The sequence below is a fragment of the Leptosomus discolor genome, chromosome 7, assembly GCF_034619465.1.
Source record: "Leptosomus discolor isolate bLepDis1 chromosome 7, bLepDis1.hap2, whole genome shotgun sequence".
Taxonomy (NCBI): Eukaryota; Metazoa; Chordata; class Aves; order Leptosomiformes; family Leptosomidae; genus Leptosomus; species Leptosomus discolor.
The window spans coordinates 25,841,880-25,860,619 of record NC_141397.1 but is presented as its reverse complement, the minus strand read 5'-3'; the positions used below and the strand labels follow the sequence as shown (position 1 = coordinate 25,860,619).

The 18,740-nt window shown below is 43.4% G+C and overlaps 1 protein-coding gene across 1 annotated transcript in view; it reads left to right on the top strand.

Annotated features, from left to right (window-relative positions):
• Positions 1 to 1,252: 1,252 nt before the first annotated feature.
• EPDR1 (ependymin related 1) overlaps positions 1,253 to 18,740 on the top strand; it is a 28,473-nt gene continuing 10,985 nt past the window's right edge. Inside the window, exon 1 of the mRNA XM_086468300.1 lies at positions 1,253 to 1,524. Within this exon, the coding sequence (XP_086324426.1) occupies positions 1,253 to 1,524 (272 nt within the window). The remainder of the gene's footprint in view (positions 1,525 to 18,740) is intronic.

The window sequence follows — 18,740 nt, the reverse complement described above, 5'->3', positions numbered from 1 at the left end:
GCGGCTCCAGCTCCGTTTCAGTTTTCATCTGTGTCATAAATTCCTTCAGGTGGAAGGAGTTGGGGCGGGGGAGCAAACCCAAACCACAGGCATCGCCGCGCTCCGACGCGGGGAGAGGGGGGGAGGCGACGGGAGGGACGCGGGGCTGAACTTAACGCTGCGTTTTCCCAAGGGACACGGAGCAGAAAGTTTTTGCGGGCTTGGGGGAGCTCCGGCGGCTGTTCCACTCGCTCTTGTCCCGGTTTGCTCGAGAAGCGGCCGCGACCGAGCCGAGCCGGGAGCGGGCGGGCGGCGGGAGCGGGGCAGCGTGGGGCCGGTGCGGGGCTGCTCTGCGGGCAGCCAGCCCCCCCCCCCGCTGCGCTCCCCCAGCCTCTGCCCCGCCACGGTCGCATCTGCGAATGCGTAGGAGGAGGGATTTCAGGCTTTTCCCAAGCTGTTTTTAATTTTTCTTTCCTTGGCAGTCTCAGTGCAGGGAAAACACCTATGGGTCCTTCCTGCCCTGTGGGCAAATGCTGCACCCCAGTCTTTGGGGGCACCCGCTGAGAAAACGAGATTAACTCAATGCCGAGTGATTGCAGTGGCTTGGGAAAGCCCCAGGGCGGCTCCGAGTTAGCAGCTCCAGGACTGCCCGGCCAGGTACCGCGGTGCCGCCGGTGTTTCCCCTCGCAGACCCGGCAGAGCGCAGGGTGCTGCGGAGCCGGGGCGTCTGTGGGGCACAGGCTTCCCCCTGCCCCGCCTTTGAGTGCGAGGAAAGCTCATCCAGAGCGGAAACAGCAGTTGAGAAGCCCGAGAGGGCAGTGGGAGATGAAGGGTTGCCTGCGCTTGGTGACACTGTCCGTCCGTGAGGAGCCACTAAATTCTTTCCCTCGAGAGCAACAGTAAAGCAGTTTCACCCAGCAGGTCCCTCCTGTTCGCGTATCGCCTCCCTCCCAAAGCCCTCCCAGCGTGCCCAGAAGGACCCCAAGGCTCGGGCCTTGCGGGTGCCCCTCTGGCATCACCCGGGCACGGCCAAGCAAACCCTCCCGGCCACGCCGGGTGCAAGGAGGGGGGCACGGGAGCGCGAGGCTCCCCCTCCCCTGTCGCCCCTCTGCCTCCTGCCCCTCCATCCCGCTCGTACACAGCAGATCGGGCAGAAACCGCCTTTCCCCGCTGAGGTGATGCGGGTTTGGAGGCGGTCCGCCCCCGCCCCCCCCCCGGGCCCGCCCGCCTGCGCGCCGTGCGGGGCGGCCGTGCGCGGACCGGCGCGCGGAGCATGGCGCGCGCGGCGGGCGGGCTGCGGCGGCCGGGGCCGGGGCTGCGGCTGGGGCTGGGGCTGCTGCTGGGCGGCCTCCTGCTGCGGGGCGGCGGCGGGGGGGCGGCGGCGGCGGGTGCCGAGCCGTGCCAGGCCCCGCGGCAGTGGGAAGGGCGCACCGTGTCCTACGAGCACGGCACGGGCCGCAACACCCGGGCCGCCGTCTCCTACGACGGCCCCAACCAGCGCCTCCGCATCCTGGAGGAGAGGAAGGCGCTCATCCCTTGCAAGAAGTAGGTGTCCGCGGCGGGACCCCGCGGCCGGGCCGGGCCGGGCGCTGATCGTCGCCGCAGAGCCCGGAGGAGCCTCCCGGGGGGGTGTGGGGCGATACGAGGGCGGGGGGGGGGACGAGGGGGAATGTTTGTTCTCCCGCGGCCCCCTGCGGTGCGGGGCGGCACCTCCCCTGCGGGGGGCGGCCTCTGGCAGCCATCGGCGGTGGGAAACCTGTCGCCGACATGACTTGCATCCATGCTCCGTGTGTCTTGCGAGGTTTATGATCGACAGTGGCAGCTGTTTACCCTTGGAGGCAATTCGTTTCTCCCAACTATTTTTTTTTTTTTTTTTTAAACGGAATGGGAACGGAGTCCAAAAATACAGCCCAAAATGGGAGCTATAATGAGTATAATGAAGAGATTACACTCAAATGCGGGAATAATGTCATGGGGGGGATTCTAGCCCAGTAATTTGCTAACAGGTTTGAGTCGCGTTTTACAAGTTCTCCCGTCGGTCTTGGTTCCTGCAAGTGCTACATCAGTGCAGGGTGTCAGGGTGACTCTGTCACCTGTGGTACGGTGTACTCATTCACATTGCACAGGCTGCCCAGCCGTGGAGGACCTCCCTGTTCTTGCTATGTGTCTGTAAAGCCTGTAACTAGTGCTACAAAATCCCTGTGTCATTGTGCATTTCTTGATTTGCTGAAAAACAAGTGTAGAAAAAACTGACTGCAGAAGGGCCTCTTTTTTTTCACCTCAACCTGCCAAGGTCCAGCTCTGACAGGCTGTGTGGAAGAAATGCTCAGCCCAGAGAGGCCTTCCTGAGTGAGATATTTCTGGGTACCAGCTATCAGTAACTCTCAGACACCGTGTCAAGACATACCTGCCAGCATGAGGGTAGCCAGTCTGCCCGTACCTCCGCCTCTCCCACCTAAAATTTGTTCAAATAAAACAGCGTCAGTCCTGGGGATGTGTAAGCCGAGGTGAAGGCCAGCCTACAAATGCTGTATCATCCAAACTAAATGGTCTCTGCTATTGTGAAAGATCAATATTCCTTTTTGCTCCTGGCTTTTTTTCCTGACAACAATCAATTTCTTACCAACATCACGTAGTCGTTGTTTGAATCTTCCCAAAGGGTGTGCTCTTCCTTGGTCCTTTCTCTGACCATCCCCAAACACTCTTAAAACTGTTTTATGTGTTTCATTTTCAAGCTTAGCTTTCCCTCATTGTGAGCTTTTTTCTTGATTTCTATTTTCATATAGAAGCCATAGGAAGAATGTCAAAGGCAACATACAACTGTTTGCTGGTGGACTGCCAACATACAGCATAGAGTCTGATGTTGGCTGTGCTCATATTCCCCTTCTTTTAGAAGTCCTAGGTTGACCTTCATGTTTGACAAGCATAAACTGCTGCTAAAGTCTGATGCAAGTAATTTCTAGCTTCTAAGTTGTACTGAGCTCATTTCTTCAAGCTTATGTTTATTTTATTTGAAAACTTTACTTTAAGATTGAATAATTATTCTACATTTTCTGTTCTGGGCCAGATTTTGGCTTTTGCCAAGATCTCCTCTTTTTACATTTCTGATAAATATTTGCTCTGGACGCAGTTTTGTCTGGGCTGATAGGGCTAGAACGAGTCACAGTGCAGACAGGTGCACTTGAAGCATCTCTCTGTTGGTTTTCCCTGTCTTTTTTGTTCTAGACAATCTCTGACCTCAGGATCCCTGCTGTTTCCAGGCTGACCATGTTTCCTGCTGTCCAAAGCTGGAAGGTGATTTTGTTATGTGCGCGGCTAGTGTCTGCTAAGGGTGTGACCCAGCTTCCATTGAAGTCAACGGAAAGACTCCCATTGGTTTCAATGTGTGTTGGATCGGGTCTGGAATTGTGATCACAACTTCATTTCACTGTGGACACAGTGAGTCATAAACTGAAGCCTTAGGAGTTAGAGGCAAGGGGATTTATCCTGCCTTTTGAAAAATAACTGCTCCTCCACTCTGCTTTGACGTTGGCAAGAAAAGGGTAATTACGCCAAGGCAGTGACTACAAAAGCAACAAGAAAAATAGTGCTGTACTGGTCTCTAAGGAAATTTCCATATAAATTCTCACAAATGGACACATTTTGCTCCTATCAGATGTGACTTACATGCAGCAATCAGGGTTGGCCAACAACCAAATTTTTATACAAAGCGTTTTCTGAAGCTTGCAAATGTGGACCTTAATCAGCTACAGCCCTGTTTAAGTTAGTTGACTGAGGTTAATCAGGGACACAAAGATCTGCCTGTGTGGAATGGCTCACAGGCTCATAACCACAGGAAAACCTGAAACTTTCGGGTTTTGTTGTAGATATATGTTTCAAATTCATGTAGTTTGGTATGTGGCATTTTCATACCTACATCAACCCAGTGTTTTAAGTAAACTCCTGAAAAGTAACTGTAAGGTAAATATCCCATTGCTGCTTTGTTAACATCACTCCTTTGCTCGCCAGTCGTTGCAAGAGCACTGGAGGTGCAGGAACTGTTTTGGTAAAGGCTGCCCGCTCCCCGTCGGCCAGCTGCAGTGTCGTCACCTGAGCACACACCTCGCTCGCTGTACAGCCAAGTGAAGCCACTTCGTTAAAGCAGCCATCGGTGGTTGTTTCAGGCAGCTTGTTGGCTGTGTGTTTCTCCGGGTCATACTGTTGACTGCCTGCACATCGGCTTAGAGTGTAAAACCTACCAATGGTGATCCTAGGCTGAGCTTTTTAAGAGGAGAACCTATTCCAGCTGGATTCATTACTAAATTTTCTTTTTCGCTTCTTTTGCAGCCCCAGCCTTAGCTACACTCTGCATCTTGGGTTATCTCCAGTGTGCATTGCACCACTGCATCTTTCCCCTTCAGGATCAATGTTTTGGGGATAGACGGAGAGGGCAGGGACAATCTTCTCTTTTGGTTTCGTGTGGCACTCAGCTGGTACCAGGAGAAGAGAAAAGAAAACAAACAGAGGTTTTTATTGAGAATGTTGTGCCATTTGGAAGAGGTGATGCCAGTAGGGTTATGGTATGATTTGAAAGGAGAGCACTTGAAGCAGTTCCCTAGAGCTTTTCAGGCAGAGCTGTGTCACATTACCTGTTAAACACAGGACATGTTTTTAAATCCTTTATTGCCTACTAGATGGGAGTTACTTCTTTTTGTGCTGTCTGTATATTAATCCTTCCTTGCTCTTGTTCAACTCTCTGTTGGTCACCATCTCAGGACACCATAAAATAGGTAACGGTGATGAGAATTGTTCTGCTGTGAGGGCAAAAGTGTTTCAGTTTAAGGTAACATGTACTGGTTCAGATTTGAATATGACATCACTGCAAACCGGTGAGAAACCCTGGCACTACAGAGGTCTAAACCAAAAATCCTACTGACTGCATTGTGGCCAGAACTTTTTGCGTCCTGAATCATCTTTCATTTTCATGGAGAAACAGAGCAAGAAGTGCACTGCCTGGCACTGCTGAAGCCACTTGACAGGCATTAGTGCTCAGTTATGAAGGAAGAAAAGCATGAAGTGGAGGGCAGAGCAGAAATCACACAGATGGCATTGGAGGGCTGGTGTGTTACTTACCACATGCCGTATTTATCGTTTCACCCTTATCTTCCATACTATTTTTCACAGAGTGATTTTCAGGGGAGGCTCACTAGCAGTTTGTCCTATGAGAAATGCGATGATGGGGAGAAAAAAATTTCCTTGTGGTCAGGAAAGTCAGTAGGAGGAAGAAAATTAATTTCTCTCTTCTATGAGTGTGTTTTAACGGTAACCTCCATGGGCCGTTGTACAGTGTGCAGCGCATTGGCATGCCTGTGTATTTGAGACTGCTAGGGTTGCTGTCTTAACAACCGTAACGGCAGAACAAAAAACCAACCTGGAGATACCACATTTATTTTATTTAAAACCAGAACTGCATGTTGGTAATTTCTTTAGTTTCAATTGTATTTGTAAAAGACAGGCACAGTTATGTGCAGGATTAACTCCTTCACTTGTCAACAAAAACTGCTGGTATAATAGAGGAGCAACAAAGCTGTGTTTAGACAAATACGTCTGTTTTTCCTGTTTGCATGCATGTGTCAGTCCCTGTCCTTGACTAAAGAGAAGCAGCATATGGCCAGGTGCAAACATAACAGCATTCATCTGGAGAAAAGGTGTTGGCTTCTCAAAATAAACAGTGTGGGCACGCGTGTCTGACTTATCTCAACTACTTCTTAGTTGTTTTAGGATGTGTGATTGTAAAGGAAAAAACAGCAGTGTCTGACCTATTAAAATCATATAATCCATCCGTTTTGTGGTCATTATGGTGACTCAACAGGCTAAGTATTGAGCTACCCGGAGTGACTGCAAATTTATTTCCCAGACTTGGTTTTGGGAGTGGTTTCTGCAGCTTAACGTTTAGGGGAATGAACTATGGTCATGGGTAAAATTTTCAGAATTGGCCAAGTTACTTGGGATCCCAAACCCCATTTTTTAAGATTGTGTAGAGTGTACAGACTTCTGAGACCCTTAATTTGCAGTGAAACATGGAATTGAATTTTCAGCAGTTTCTCTAAATCTAGCACGAGTTCTTTGGATCTAAAATGCTTCATAAGCTGCTGTGTATATAAGTCACTTTTGAGAATAAGAACTAAGGGAAGGTACTCAAACCTCCTGCATTTACTTTTCTCCCATAGGTGCCAAGTTCTTTCAGGTGTCTGCTGCTAGTAACGACTGAGTTTGGAAAGGTGGCACTGGAAGGCTGCTGTGATGGATGTGGGCTGCCAGTCAGATGGTAGGCAACAGCCTGAAGCATGCAGATGTTGTTCTAGTGAGAGTTGTGTGCCATTGGGCTATGGAGGGTTGGCCTTAACTTTTGCATTTCCATCATAAGCTGATTTATGCCTGGGTTTTCTGAGTCCCTTAGTGATGCTCCCTGCTAAGACAGCCGGTTCCTTGGAGAGAGCACTGTACAAGGAGGGAGTTGTGGTCCACAAGGGCTGCGTGGAGGAGCATCTTGTCTCACCCAAACTGTTCATTCGGTTTGTTTCTGCCTATGAGAGGTAACAGCCATTTCCCTTTCCAAGTTCTTGATCTTGTTGGAGGTCGGCCAGGCTGTACAGTTCAGGGAGGTAGTGCAGCTTGCCTTCATCGTTACAGGTGGGCTGGGTGGGAAGAGATGAAAACACCGCTCAGGGGACGCAGTTGATAGTCTTCAGCCATCAAGCTGCAACACTAACATGCAAGTGGACTCAGAGGAAGCTGGGAACTGTTGGCCTAGAGATACCTTTGCTGTCTTGTGTTTTATGTTTTTGATAACTTCCTTGGACAGCAGCATCTTTCTCAGAGTCATGGGGGAAAAAAAAAAAGAAAAAAAAAAGATAACTGAGTATGAATAAAGCAGCTCCATTGCTTTGAGATGCCCTGTTCTGTTTAATGTAGTGTTCTCAAAACCGTTGTTTATGCTAAGTGCTCTGGAGCTATCGAAACACAGCACCCACCCAAACTGCAAAAAATAAACTGGCTGTTAAGTTTGAAAGAGCAGGATCCACAAAACCCTTTAAAGCTGGAGAGAAAATGTAGATAAGCAGTGTCAAGTGTCCCCAGGTTGATGATTTGCTGGAGTGCTGGTTAGTGTGCTTAGAAACTGCTGTCAGACACTCAATGGTCACATCAGTTATAGGTAATGTTAACTGGGTGTTCTTAAAAAAATAGAGGTTCTTATTAAGAAGTTTTGTTTTTCTAAAAAACATGGTTAAATGATAGCCACTGGCACCATATTGCTGTTGATACTAGTGGATATTGGCTTAAGCCTTTTATCCATCTGAACCCTTTAAAGTTGGAGGAATACTTCCTCCCTCTTATTATCTCTTCCTTGCCTATTTGAACTCTTTGGAGTAACATTTGTTTGCATTGAAACTTAGGGCTCATTTTGTACTGTTGGACATTATGGGAAAAACTTAAAGCAAAACCAGGACTATACTGAAGATATAATACACCGATATTTCTGTAACTCAGACCAGAGGACCAGTGTTTTCACAAGATAAATCACTGTCAGTTTTATTCAGATATTTTTTACTCTTTACTTTTTTTTTATTAGTAGAGATTTAGAGTGGAGATGAATAGAGAGAGACATTCGAGTTCATAATTTGTTGTGTTCGCAGACAGCACGCAGACAGTTGATGGTGACGTGACTGCACAGCTAAACAAACACGATGAAAGAAATCTTTATATTCATGATCTTAATTTGGGCTCCATTCAGCCTGATGCCTGATGTAATTCAGATGGCACAACTGGCAACATCACACCTATCCTCACAGGACCAAGTGCCATTTGTCTGAAAAAGTATCTTCTCTGAAGGATAAACCATAATCTTCTAATTTAAGGCTGAGAAAAAACCCTGACTGTACATTGCTTTCAGAGAAATCTGAGGGATAAAAGCATCCAAAAGACACTTCAGCAGTTGATGCATTAGTCCTTCAATTGTAATCTAAGTTAAGGATCCAGGTCTTCTTAATGTAAAAGGGACAGTAATTTAAAACAGTTTTAGGTATTCTAGCGAACATTTACTGAAATGCCTCCAGAAATGTGTCCATTCACGTGATTAGTATACGCGCTATAACTCTCTAGAATTTCCTATCTGTAGGCTCTCCATATCTCGCCATCCCAATTTGGTTCACTGCAATTACAGTGCATGTCAGGACAGGGTGCTTTAGGGCACAGTCTCTTCCCAGTGATGTGTATCTGTCAGTTGCCTGTTGTGGCTGTAGCTGTCCCTGGGCCGAGCAGTGGGTGTGTCCCAGGGCTCCCTTCATTGCAGGGTGAAGGAATATGTTCCAGATTGTCCCAGCAGCTGGGGGAGCGGCTGTGGTATGCTCCGAGGAGCAGGCTTTCAGAGGTATGACTATATCCTATCTACTCTAGGTGGTCCTGCTCTGGCAGGGAGGTTGGACTTGATCTTTCAAGGTCCCTTCCAACCCTAACATTCTGTGATTCTGTGATCCTGGAATTTAGAGAGAGCTAAGACCAGGGAACACACTGAATTGTTCAGTCCCGTGATTTATCTTACATATGCAGTTGAACTGTATTTTCCTTGATATGCCAGAAAGAGAAGGGTTTGGGATATGATGGCTGCATGTGTTACAGTCGAGAGCATACTGAAAAGCTGAAGAGTTTGGGTTAATAAGCAAAAGATTTTTCCCGTACTTTTTGCTTGCTTTTGTAACTCAGGGCTGCAAACTTAGTGAAGTCAATGAGAATTTTGCCTTTGGCACAAGGATCTTAGCCCAGGACTTTATGTTAGATGCACATTTGTAACATACGTGGGAGGGATGTGCAAGAAATACTTTTCTCCGTTTCCAATTCAAATTCGGCCTCAATTGCTGAGGTTGGTCCACACTGCCAATACTGAAACCATCATTCAGCCTCTAGCCTTATTGATGACAGCAAATAACTGCGGTGGACAGCTTTCAATATTGTGTCATCTGAGTGGAATGGGAAGATGTAGTGATAAAACCTGTGCCTCTGAATCTGGTCCACACCCTGCCTCTGGCAGCACTTCCAAGGATGAATTTTGGTAGGCCATTGCCAGTTAGAGGAGAGGAAGTGTTCAGGGAAGGAGGCAGGATGTTTTAATCTTAAGAACAGAAGACTTTTTTTTTAACCTTCCCTGCCTTTCATTTTGCAGTCTGTTTGTTCACTAATGTACTTCATTTTCATGCCACTGCTGTTCATTAGTTAGTATCGGTATTGACTTGTTCATGTGACAGGAGAATTTATGTATAAGTTCATTATTTTGTGGTTCAGAGAATGCTCTTCTCATGCTTTTTTCCTGTCAGAGGTCATCCTGCTCTGAAAGTTTTCTTCTCCAGCTAGAGAACTGATTTGTTTTGCATGTCAACAGGCTTGTCCGTTTATTAACTGCATGGGACAGGTTTTCAACTGGATGACATCTTCATAGACAAGTAAAGTCAGTGAAATGATGCTAATTTATACCTCTATCTGTATGCCAGGTCATTAGCTGATGCAGAATTGAAAGTTAGGGTTCAAATATCCTTCTTTCCTCTCCATTTTGCTATGAACTAATGACTAAACTTGACATGATTAGATGTTTCAATCCAGGAAAGGACAGTGCCATAGCAAATAATACTGAGTTATTCAGAAAAAGCATAAATACAGTTCTCTGTCACATAACATGGGAGAAGGTTAAATTTAAAGGAGCTTTGGGAAAGAAGAATGCTTGCCACAGTGGCCATGTGTCGGTAAGAGGTAAGAGTAGAAAGAAGAGGCATGTAAATAAATGTGTAAGATTAGAAACTGATGCAGACTTAGAAATGGACTGCTGACGATTCAAGGGTGAACACAGTAGAAAATAGAACAGAGTTTTCTTCTCAAGCCAGGATTTAGGCATCGTATCTTTGCAAAGACTGGAGGAAAGTGTCTTTTCCCATGCCTGTCACGCTAGGGCTGCTTTCTGGAGAAAAGGACTTGGGGCCAGTGACTTTTGGACTGTGGATCTGCATAGCTGCAGCAGCAGCAGTCCAACTCATGACCCTCATGTTGGCTGACTTCATCCCTATCTTCAGTCGACCTTCAGCTTGGCCTTCCCTGTCAATTTGCAAGGAATTGCATGCTCAGCAACTTGCTGAGTTCTCTCTCTCTCAAAGTATTTTTACCTGTTGCTCCTCTTAACTCAAAGGGGAAATTATTTTCTCCTCCAAAGTGTTTTTAAGGCATGGTATAGTGTCTGGCGTGCTGGGGAGGGGGTGAATGTCTGGGTGGAACAAGGCCACCTTGTGCAATATTTTGGCCCTTCCAGAATAAGGAGCATTATGCCCAGCATGGCATTGCATAACCTGAAGGTACCACTGGCCAGTGAAACATCTCCTCATCTCTGCCAAGCAGACCTGTTTCTTTCAGCTGTTTTTGTTTACTGCCTTACTTTTATGGCCCTGAGAGAGATGCATCTATGTTGACAGGAGATCTTAGATTCCACAAGGAAACTGTGTGTCCTTCCAAGGCTCCAGAGGACAGCTTTTTGCCTATATCATGATCACTTTCTGATACCAGTCACAGGTCAAGGACAGGATTTTCTGCCAAGGGTTTGTTCCCATTTGTGAAAGCGCAGAAGGCTCAACATGTGAGATAGCCCTTGTTTTCAGTAGTGTATTGATTTCCAGAGTTCGTACCTTATATACTTTCATATCCAGGAGTAAATTAGGGGTTTACAACAGCATAATAACTGTCCTTGTCCAAAACCTAATTTATGACAGGTGGTAGTAAGAAAGAAAGAATCATTTGTTTTCGTCTGAACTTGTACTTTTTTTTTCATCTTTTATAAATATAGATCCTTGACAAACTTTTATTTGACAATCAGTTTGATCATTCTTTTGAAGGTTATGTGCACACATTTGGCTTTGTGTCCCACTCGATTATTAAAAGATGCTTCCCTTGTACCACAAAAAGTGAATAAGGAAAGAGTAATTTTTGCAATTCTTGATTTTGCTCTGAGAATGTTATTAGCAATATTCCTACAGTCAGCAGGGCTGTTCCCATAACTTAGCAATGACCATATTTTTGCTTTTCCAGATTTTGTTTTTGTATTTTCACAATTTTCAGAATTTGTGGCATCAGAACATGAATTTGGCAGGCACGTTCTTCTTGTACAATGTTCACACTGTAGTTATTACACTTTTTCAGTCTTTGGCTACTGAGATTTCATATGTCTTGGGAGCTACTTAGCTATTCGTTCCATGAAAGCCTATTTTATCCCATTCATTTCTTATGAAATTAACCCTTTCATTCTGGCATTGGCCAGAATATATTTTGTGGGCCAAATCCAGCCCAGAGAAAACTTCCATTGAGCCTTCTGCTTTTCCCTGCTGAATAGCTCCTTGTCACTTTAATAATTGTCTGGCACTTGGATCCCCCTGTCTTGCTGCCCCTGTGTCCATGTCAAAGGAGCAAAAGGGGCTGGATGATTAGGTTGGAGATTACTCTAGTCAATCACCCCTATGGGTAAGGGTCAGTGGTATGCACTGACATCTTGGAAAAGTAATGGACAAGTCACTGGTAATATGTGCGGATGCCAGACTACATGTATAGCTTATTTCTTTTGCATATAAAACAAGGCAGGGTTGAGTGGTTTTGTGACCTTATTAATTTCTTGTCTGATAGAAAAAAACCTTTATGATTTTGACAGTTAAGAAGGTTTGGATTATCAGCTATCATTGATAGATACCAAATTATTCTAAATCCAGAGCTCTGTCTGCATTTTTTTGCAAATAAAAAAGAACATGTTTCAAAACTTAATAGAAATACATGTTGAACTGCATAACTGTCTGATTCAACCCAAATGTCCCCAAAGAGACGTCTAAAAGGTACAGGTGTAAAGCACAGAAGGTTTCTAAAATTCTGGAAGAGTTGTAAAAAATCTCGATTGCTGCTTTCTTTTGCATCTTAGAAGACTGAAACTGTTTTGCTCTAGCTCCCACCTAATGAAGCAGTCTCTTCATTGCAGTTAAAATTTTCTTTTAATGTGAAATATCCAAGAAGTGGCTTATCCTTAAGTTTATTAAACTCATTTGCTCTTCTCAAATGGAAGGTAATATTGCATTCTTACGGGATATCTTATTTGCTACATGTATTATTTATCCTGAGGACAGTTCATAACAAAATGTGATACTGTGATTGATAGAAAACAATGCAGAAAACCAAAATTACCACATGTATTGCAACATCCCATATTAAGGTTACTTATGATGAACCTTGTTTCTTTACTCCATTTGAAAAATAACATTGTAATAACGCCCTGCATATTTACCTTTTGGTCAGTTGAATAGTTCACAAGTAATTCGTTCCAAAAATGGCTTCACTGACCCTTGTTGATTGACTTCTTGTGCAGTAATGTGCTCTTCAGAATCTGCTTCTTTATAGCTATTGCCAAATATTGTTTCATATTTCTGCGTGTGTGATCAAAACTCAGTGAACTGCTTTACTGGAGTTAGCAGTAAAGCAGGAAAAGTTTTATGACATCTGTAACTAATATCCCAGGTTGTCTATTGGGAACAAACTGTTTTCTAACAGATCTATTTTTTTTTTTAAGAACTAACTTACTTTTTCTTAAGGCTTTAATAGGGTTAGAGGAAAAGCCCCCCCAAACACCTCCACAGTATGGTACCACTTACCAGCAGGAAAAAGAACAAAAACCTCTGCCTTTGTTCTACTCTGTTCTTATTCTAAGCTTGGGACCAGTTGCAGGAAAAAAATGCTGTAAGATAGCAATGAAAACAACCAGTTACAAGACTTTCCACCAGGGTTTCAGCCTCTGATGTTGCCCATCTGTTTCTCTGTCAGTTCTGGTATTTTCACACTTAGCAAGACTTATCTCCTGTCCTCCTGTTGGTCCTTTGTGGGAATTCACGGTGAGGCTGCTGCTTCATCTGAAAATCAGATGGCTCAGTAGATAAGAGTGTTCCTAAAAATGTGGTATACTTGGCATTTGCCATTTATTTTGGTGAAATCCTACACAGGAAGGCTGGTGCGAGACCTGTATAGTGTTTAGCTGCTGAACAGCTGGGAATTTCTCCTTAAGCAGTTGGTCTGCATGGAAACCTGCTGTTTGTATGGATACCTGTTGTTTCAGAAATTTATGTTTCTGAGGGGAAGTGGCTAGTTTTCTCTGAAGTTTTCCAAGGGCAGTTTTGTGGGTGGCAGTGCTAAAGGCTTTTAAACACTCATATGGGGCACAGAGTCGATGCAGTGAACACAGCAAAGAAGGATCTCATTTTGCATTCTTTCAGTATCTCCTAATACCATTTGCAACTGTGGTTTTATCGTATTCAGATACTTCTCTTGCCAGGAAACTTATGATTCTGCCATACTTTTAGGCAGCCAGTACTGGAAAGTTTACTCATGCTAAGCAGTTATGGTAATTCTCAGAGGATGTTTATTATTTGGAAAGCAAAGTTCCATACAGGATGAGGAGTTCTTACTACAATTAGTTCCCAAATTAATGTATCACTATTTAATTAGATCCAGATTTGTTTGCCACCATCTTCTATACAAGAAATAAATTTCTTTTTTCTTATCTGTGGTGACATCTGTGGACTTGGACACCTCCTTGTATAACTTTAAATACCTGTGTACAAAACCACACATGGATTTGCAGTCAGGCTGGTTTGTTACCTCAGAAAAGAATGAAAGACACAAATTCGCATAATGTGCTTAATGAAGTGTGAAGGTCTGCCATCTCCTGTACTTTTTATAGAGGGGAAAAAGAATTAGGGAGAGTGAAAGGAGATAAGGGTGTGTGAGTGGAGGTGGCCCTTGCATTTTGTTTATCCCTTTGTTATTGAAGAGTGATGATGTAAGGGACCATTTAACTGCCTCAATATAGCAGAAGACAAAAGACTTGCTATTTTTTTAGCTTATCTTCTGGCCTGCCTGTCTCCAAAACCAATGCAAGCGTATAGACATTGTTTCTCAATACATTTATATGTATTCTTCATTTATTGATGTATTTATCTTCATTTTTAGTTAGTTACATTGCCTGTAGGAGTAAGTGATTTCACAACATATATACCTCATAGGCAGGTTATTTTAAGTTCCTAAATCCTTAATGTGAGTAATCTAGTCTTCTGAAGTAGAAGACAGTTGGCCATCAGAGATGGAGGCAGAATTGGGTGTAGTTCAGATATGTTCAGGGTACGCTAATATAGTCAAACCAGGTCAAAGTGATGTACAGTCTGGCACAGAGGCACGAGCTGCCGTTTGAGGCACTGCCAAATGCAGGTACCACAACTGCTTAGTCAGAGCCCAGTAAAGGGATCCATGGTGGGTCAAGTGGGATCTCCTCTCTTACTGTGTTTTGGAAGTCTAACACATGTCTGAAACACAGTTTGGTTCTCTGGATTTCCTTCTTCTGAAAGCATGGAAAAATTCACTTACAAAGCTTGTATTGTATCTCTGCAGGATATGTATTGTAACCAGGATGCTTATATACTGTAGCAATAGTAACTATAAACATTGTTCAATGTGTTCAGTGTCCTTCAGATTTATATTTTTTTTTTTAACCGTAGAAGTGTTCTTTAAATATCCAGTATTCTCCTTCGTGTTGGGCTGACTAATTATCTGCTGTTTGCCATTACTGCCTCCATTTATAATCAGCCTAGTCTTTGTAATTCATTCCCCCTAATATTTGAATTCAGTTTCAGGCTGTAAAAATCCATAGATCATTTCTGTATTTTTTACAAAGTCACTTAAAATATTATGAAAAGAGGGAGAACATCTCATCATTACAATATGTGTGTGATGTTTGCTAGGAAATTAGTATACAGTGTATGAACAAACATCAAATATAAAGACAAAAATCTGCTTTAATCATTAGCCCAAACTGTTTATACTGAAGCAGCATATGCAGAAATTAAGCTTTGAAGAGCCGATCATAGCAGCCTCCAGCTACAATGCCCTTGAGATACACCTGTGGTGTAGAGGGCTGGGGCAGGCAGTGACAACATGGGGCTTGGTTGGCACAGAAAGCTTTTTCCATCCTCTGTTCCCCTGGTTGCTTCGACAGCAAGCACGCAGATCCTGATGGAGGGTGGCTGGCTCTGCTGCGAAAGGCTGACCTATGCTGCTGGGAACACTGTCAGGAAGGGGACCCGTAGTAGCACAGCAGTGCATCTCTGGCCAGAAAGCCTCTTGCCCAAGGCGTGGCCATGCTAATAAGCAGTTTGTTGGAGGAGGTGGACCATATTGTCCCAACCAGAGTGTTATAAAATAGCCTTTGATTGCTGTCCTGTAAAGCTTTAAGGATAGGGAGGATTTCTAGGGTGAGAAAAGTGATATATCACACGGGCCTCCTCTTAGGACTTGCTCAAGGCTTTGGGCATACCTCCGCCCAGATGCTTTTTGTAAGAAGAGATGGGCAGTAATCGAATTACCATCTTGGCCAGAGTGAGTTTTCTCTATGGTTTTTGCTCCCTCCCAGCTCCCTCCCTCAGAAATCGCTTTCCTGTTCCCTGAATGAGTCCAACCCCAGGGTTAACACAGTGCAGAGAACCTGGGAGAGGAAGTGCCCCAAGAGATACAGTAAGACCAGGAAGCAAATGGATAAATGAAAATGCTACAAAAGATTTCTCATAAGCAGATTCATTTTTCTGAGTTTCCATACTCTCAGAGGTCTAGGATTTTTGTCAAGTTAGCTGTAAAAAATTACTACATAAAAAAGGCCCAAAAGAGTTTTTTATGACAAAAAGATGTTTCAAATAATTTAAGTGTTTGTAGTTAAGTATATAAATAATTACTTTGCCTAAAAACAAAGCCCAGAACACTATAAAGAGAACAAGAAATGCCACGAAAGCCAGAATATTCGAAAGTCAGCTTAAACTTGTGGATATATGTTTGGGGGATTCGAGAGTGCATAAAACATGTTATGTTTGCCTTCCAATATCTTCTCAGATTGCCCATTTGAGGTAAATTGATAGCTGTGTTAGGTTTTAAACATTTTTCAGCTTCTTTTTTCTTCTAAATGGAACAACTAATAAACACCTGATGTAACATCTGTAAAAATCAGTGAAACTTTCTGGCTAATTTCACAGGGCTTTGGGTCAGGTTAATGTATAATTTTGGAGAAGAAGTTATACTCCAGCCAGATTTATCTCTAATTACATAGCTGGTAGATGGAAGTTGTAAACAGTGGCAGTTACATGAGGATCTGCTGTTACCATGTGGAAAGAGCAATTGTCTCTTGACAGCCACAGGAAACATGAGAGATGGGAGGGAAAACCTGATGGGCAGGAAAGTGATTTCTGCTGATGCACTTCCCTGGGGAGAGAATTCAGGAGTTTCTTATGCTGACTTTGTATAGAAAAAAAATATCTGGTAATGTTTGGCACCTCAGTTTTGGAATGGTTACAGTGACACACTGAATTTTAGAAAATACTGAATACTGTCCCTCTGAAAATTTGCCCTTTTCAAGTATCTTCATGTTGAACATCCAAAAGAGGAAGCTGTTCAAAATCACTGGTCAGTTTTTAAAATCTTGACCATTAAATGTATAAAACAAGGCAATTAGAAACAGCAAAAAAAATACAATATGCAAATATGAGGCACTGTGTAAAATTTAAATAATTATAAAGTCATTTGTACTTTAAAAATGAGTTATTTTCATATTTGTTATGGTTATAGGAATGGTAAAGGAAAATAATGTTAGCATGTACAAAAGTTTAGAATTCACGTTAATTAAGAAAAGCTCAAAGAGTGGCTACCTGGCTGTGTTATGTATGACACTGGGCTCTGTGTCAGGGAGACACCCCAAAATTAGGTAGACATACATGTTTGCTAAAGACTTCATCTTGTATTTGTGTCAGATGCTAAATGGTAAAGCTATTTCTGTCATGTTCTAAGCAGCATGGGTAGTCTAAACATATTCAATAGGTCTAGTGACCTTTTCCTGAGTAATGGAAAACTTTCAGCTGTGCCAGTGCAGTATTTTTATACCAATATTATTTACAGGTCTTGCCCTCCTTACTACTGCTTCTTGCTGTCCTTGAAAGAAAAATAAATGTGTCAGATTTTTAATACAATTAAAATGGCTATAAACATTCTTAAAAATAGAAATGTATTCTTAGCCATGCTTACATTAGCTGATTGCTGTGTCTTCAGCAACTGTTGTTTCTGTGATGGACTAACAGATAATCTGTGAAATGGTTCTGTATCAAATACACCAATGTGTACCCTAAAGCAAGTACTCAATAATTTGAAGAGAAAGGTCTTGAAATTCATCTATTATTTATTTGTGTATTTGCAGTCCAGCTGATTTTTAAGAACATACTGAGGTCTGCCAGTTTCTTGTAATGCATCATGGATATTGCTTATGGAGGATTCCTACAAGCAGTATACATGAGATAACTGCTGAAAGTCTCCCACAGAAGACAGAAAAATCGTGGGTTACTGGAGAGTTGTAATAACAAAAAGCACAATAACTCAATAGAGGACCAAAAAAGTCAGTTTTGTGCAGAATAATTTTAACAGATGGTTTGACCTTTTAATTATTCCCTTTGAATGCTGAGCGTGTATCATTTGAATCCTATCTCCTCAGTCCTGGTTTTAGACAGTATTTGTCTTTAACTCATTAACAGGCACTGAAAACAATGTGATGGTGTAATTAGGGTTAACTGTAAAAGCAAACAGAGCTGAGGGTCATCAGTGTGCAGATGGCAGAATCCCTCAAATCCCCGGGCTCCCCCTGTGAGATAACATGGAGGGTCATCCCTCTGGCTCCTCAGAGAGGGTGCACAGTTGCCACTGTTGCTTAAGAGGTTTCAGAAAGCGACCCCCAAAGGTTGTTCCACACCTTTGGGCACATAGCAGTGTCAAAGATCCAAGTCATAGAACTGATAATGTCAGGACTAATAGATTAAGCTTGTCTGTTGCCAGAAGAGATGAACAGCCATCTATATTCTCTAATCACCTATGTGTGAGGCTGGGAAGGTCTCCAAGTCACCGTATAACCTGTTCCTCCATCCCGGAGAAGCAAAGCTTTATTTGGGATGTCTCTGACCCCTGGTTTTCTTACCAGTTCTTGTAAAAGCTTGAATGTAAGAACACACACATGCAGACGTTCTCAGAGTATCTCATAAGTAAACCCTCCTTGCTTAAAGTGGTGCTGTTCTCTTCCAATGCTATCTTCAGGTGACTTGGAGAACAATTGGTATTCTTTTTTAGCTTTTTATATACTGGACAGCTTCTCATGTGTCCTACTTCCTTTTGTAGACTAAACATGCTCAGTTTTCGTCATAGGTCCTGTTTCTTAAACATCCCACCATTCTTCCTGTTCGTTAGACTATATCACATCTGTTTTTCTGTTCCTTTAAGTGTGGCATCCAAAACCAAGAACAGTGTTACCACTCTGACCTCATCAGGGCTAAGCAGAACAGAATAAATGACCTCCCTAATTGACACAGAACTGTAAACTTGCCTTTCTAAATCATCACTGTGTACTGTACCACATCTCAATGGATATGAGTTCAGAATGCCATTTGCTTTATAACCCTGGAGCAATTAACGTCTGTCCCTAGTGATATGTTTTCTCTTGCACAGACATTCCCTTCTCTCCCATAATTCTTTTATTATGCACACTTTCAGTCAGCTCCACATGGACTTTTAACACAGCAATGCTTTGTGTTTGAATCCAGTCACTACTTTATGCACTCAGCAAACAATATTACTTTTGATTGATAGCTGCC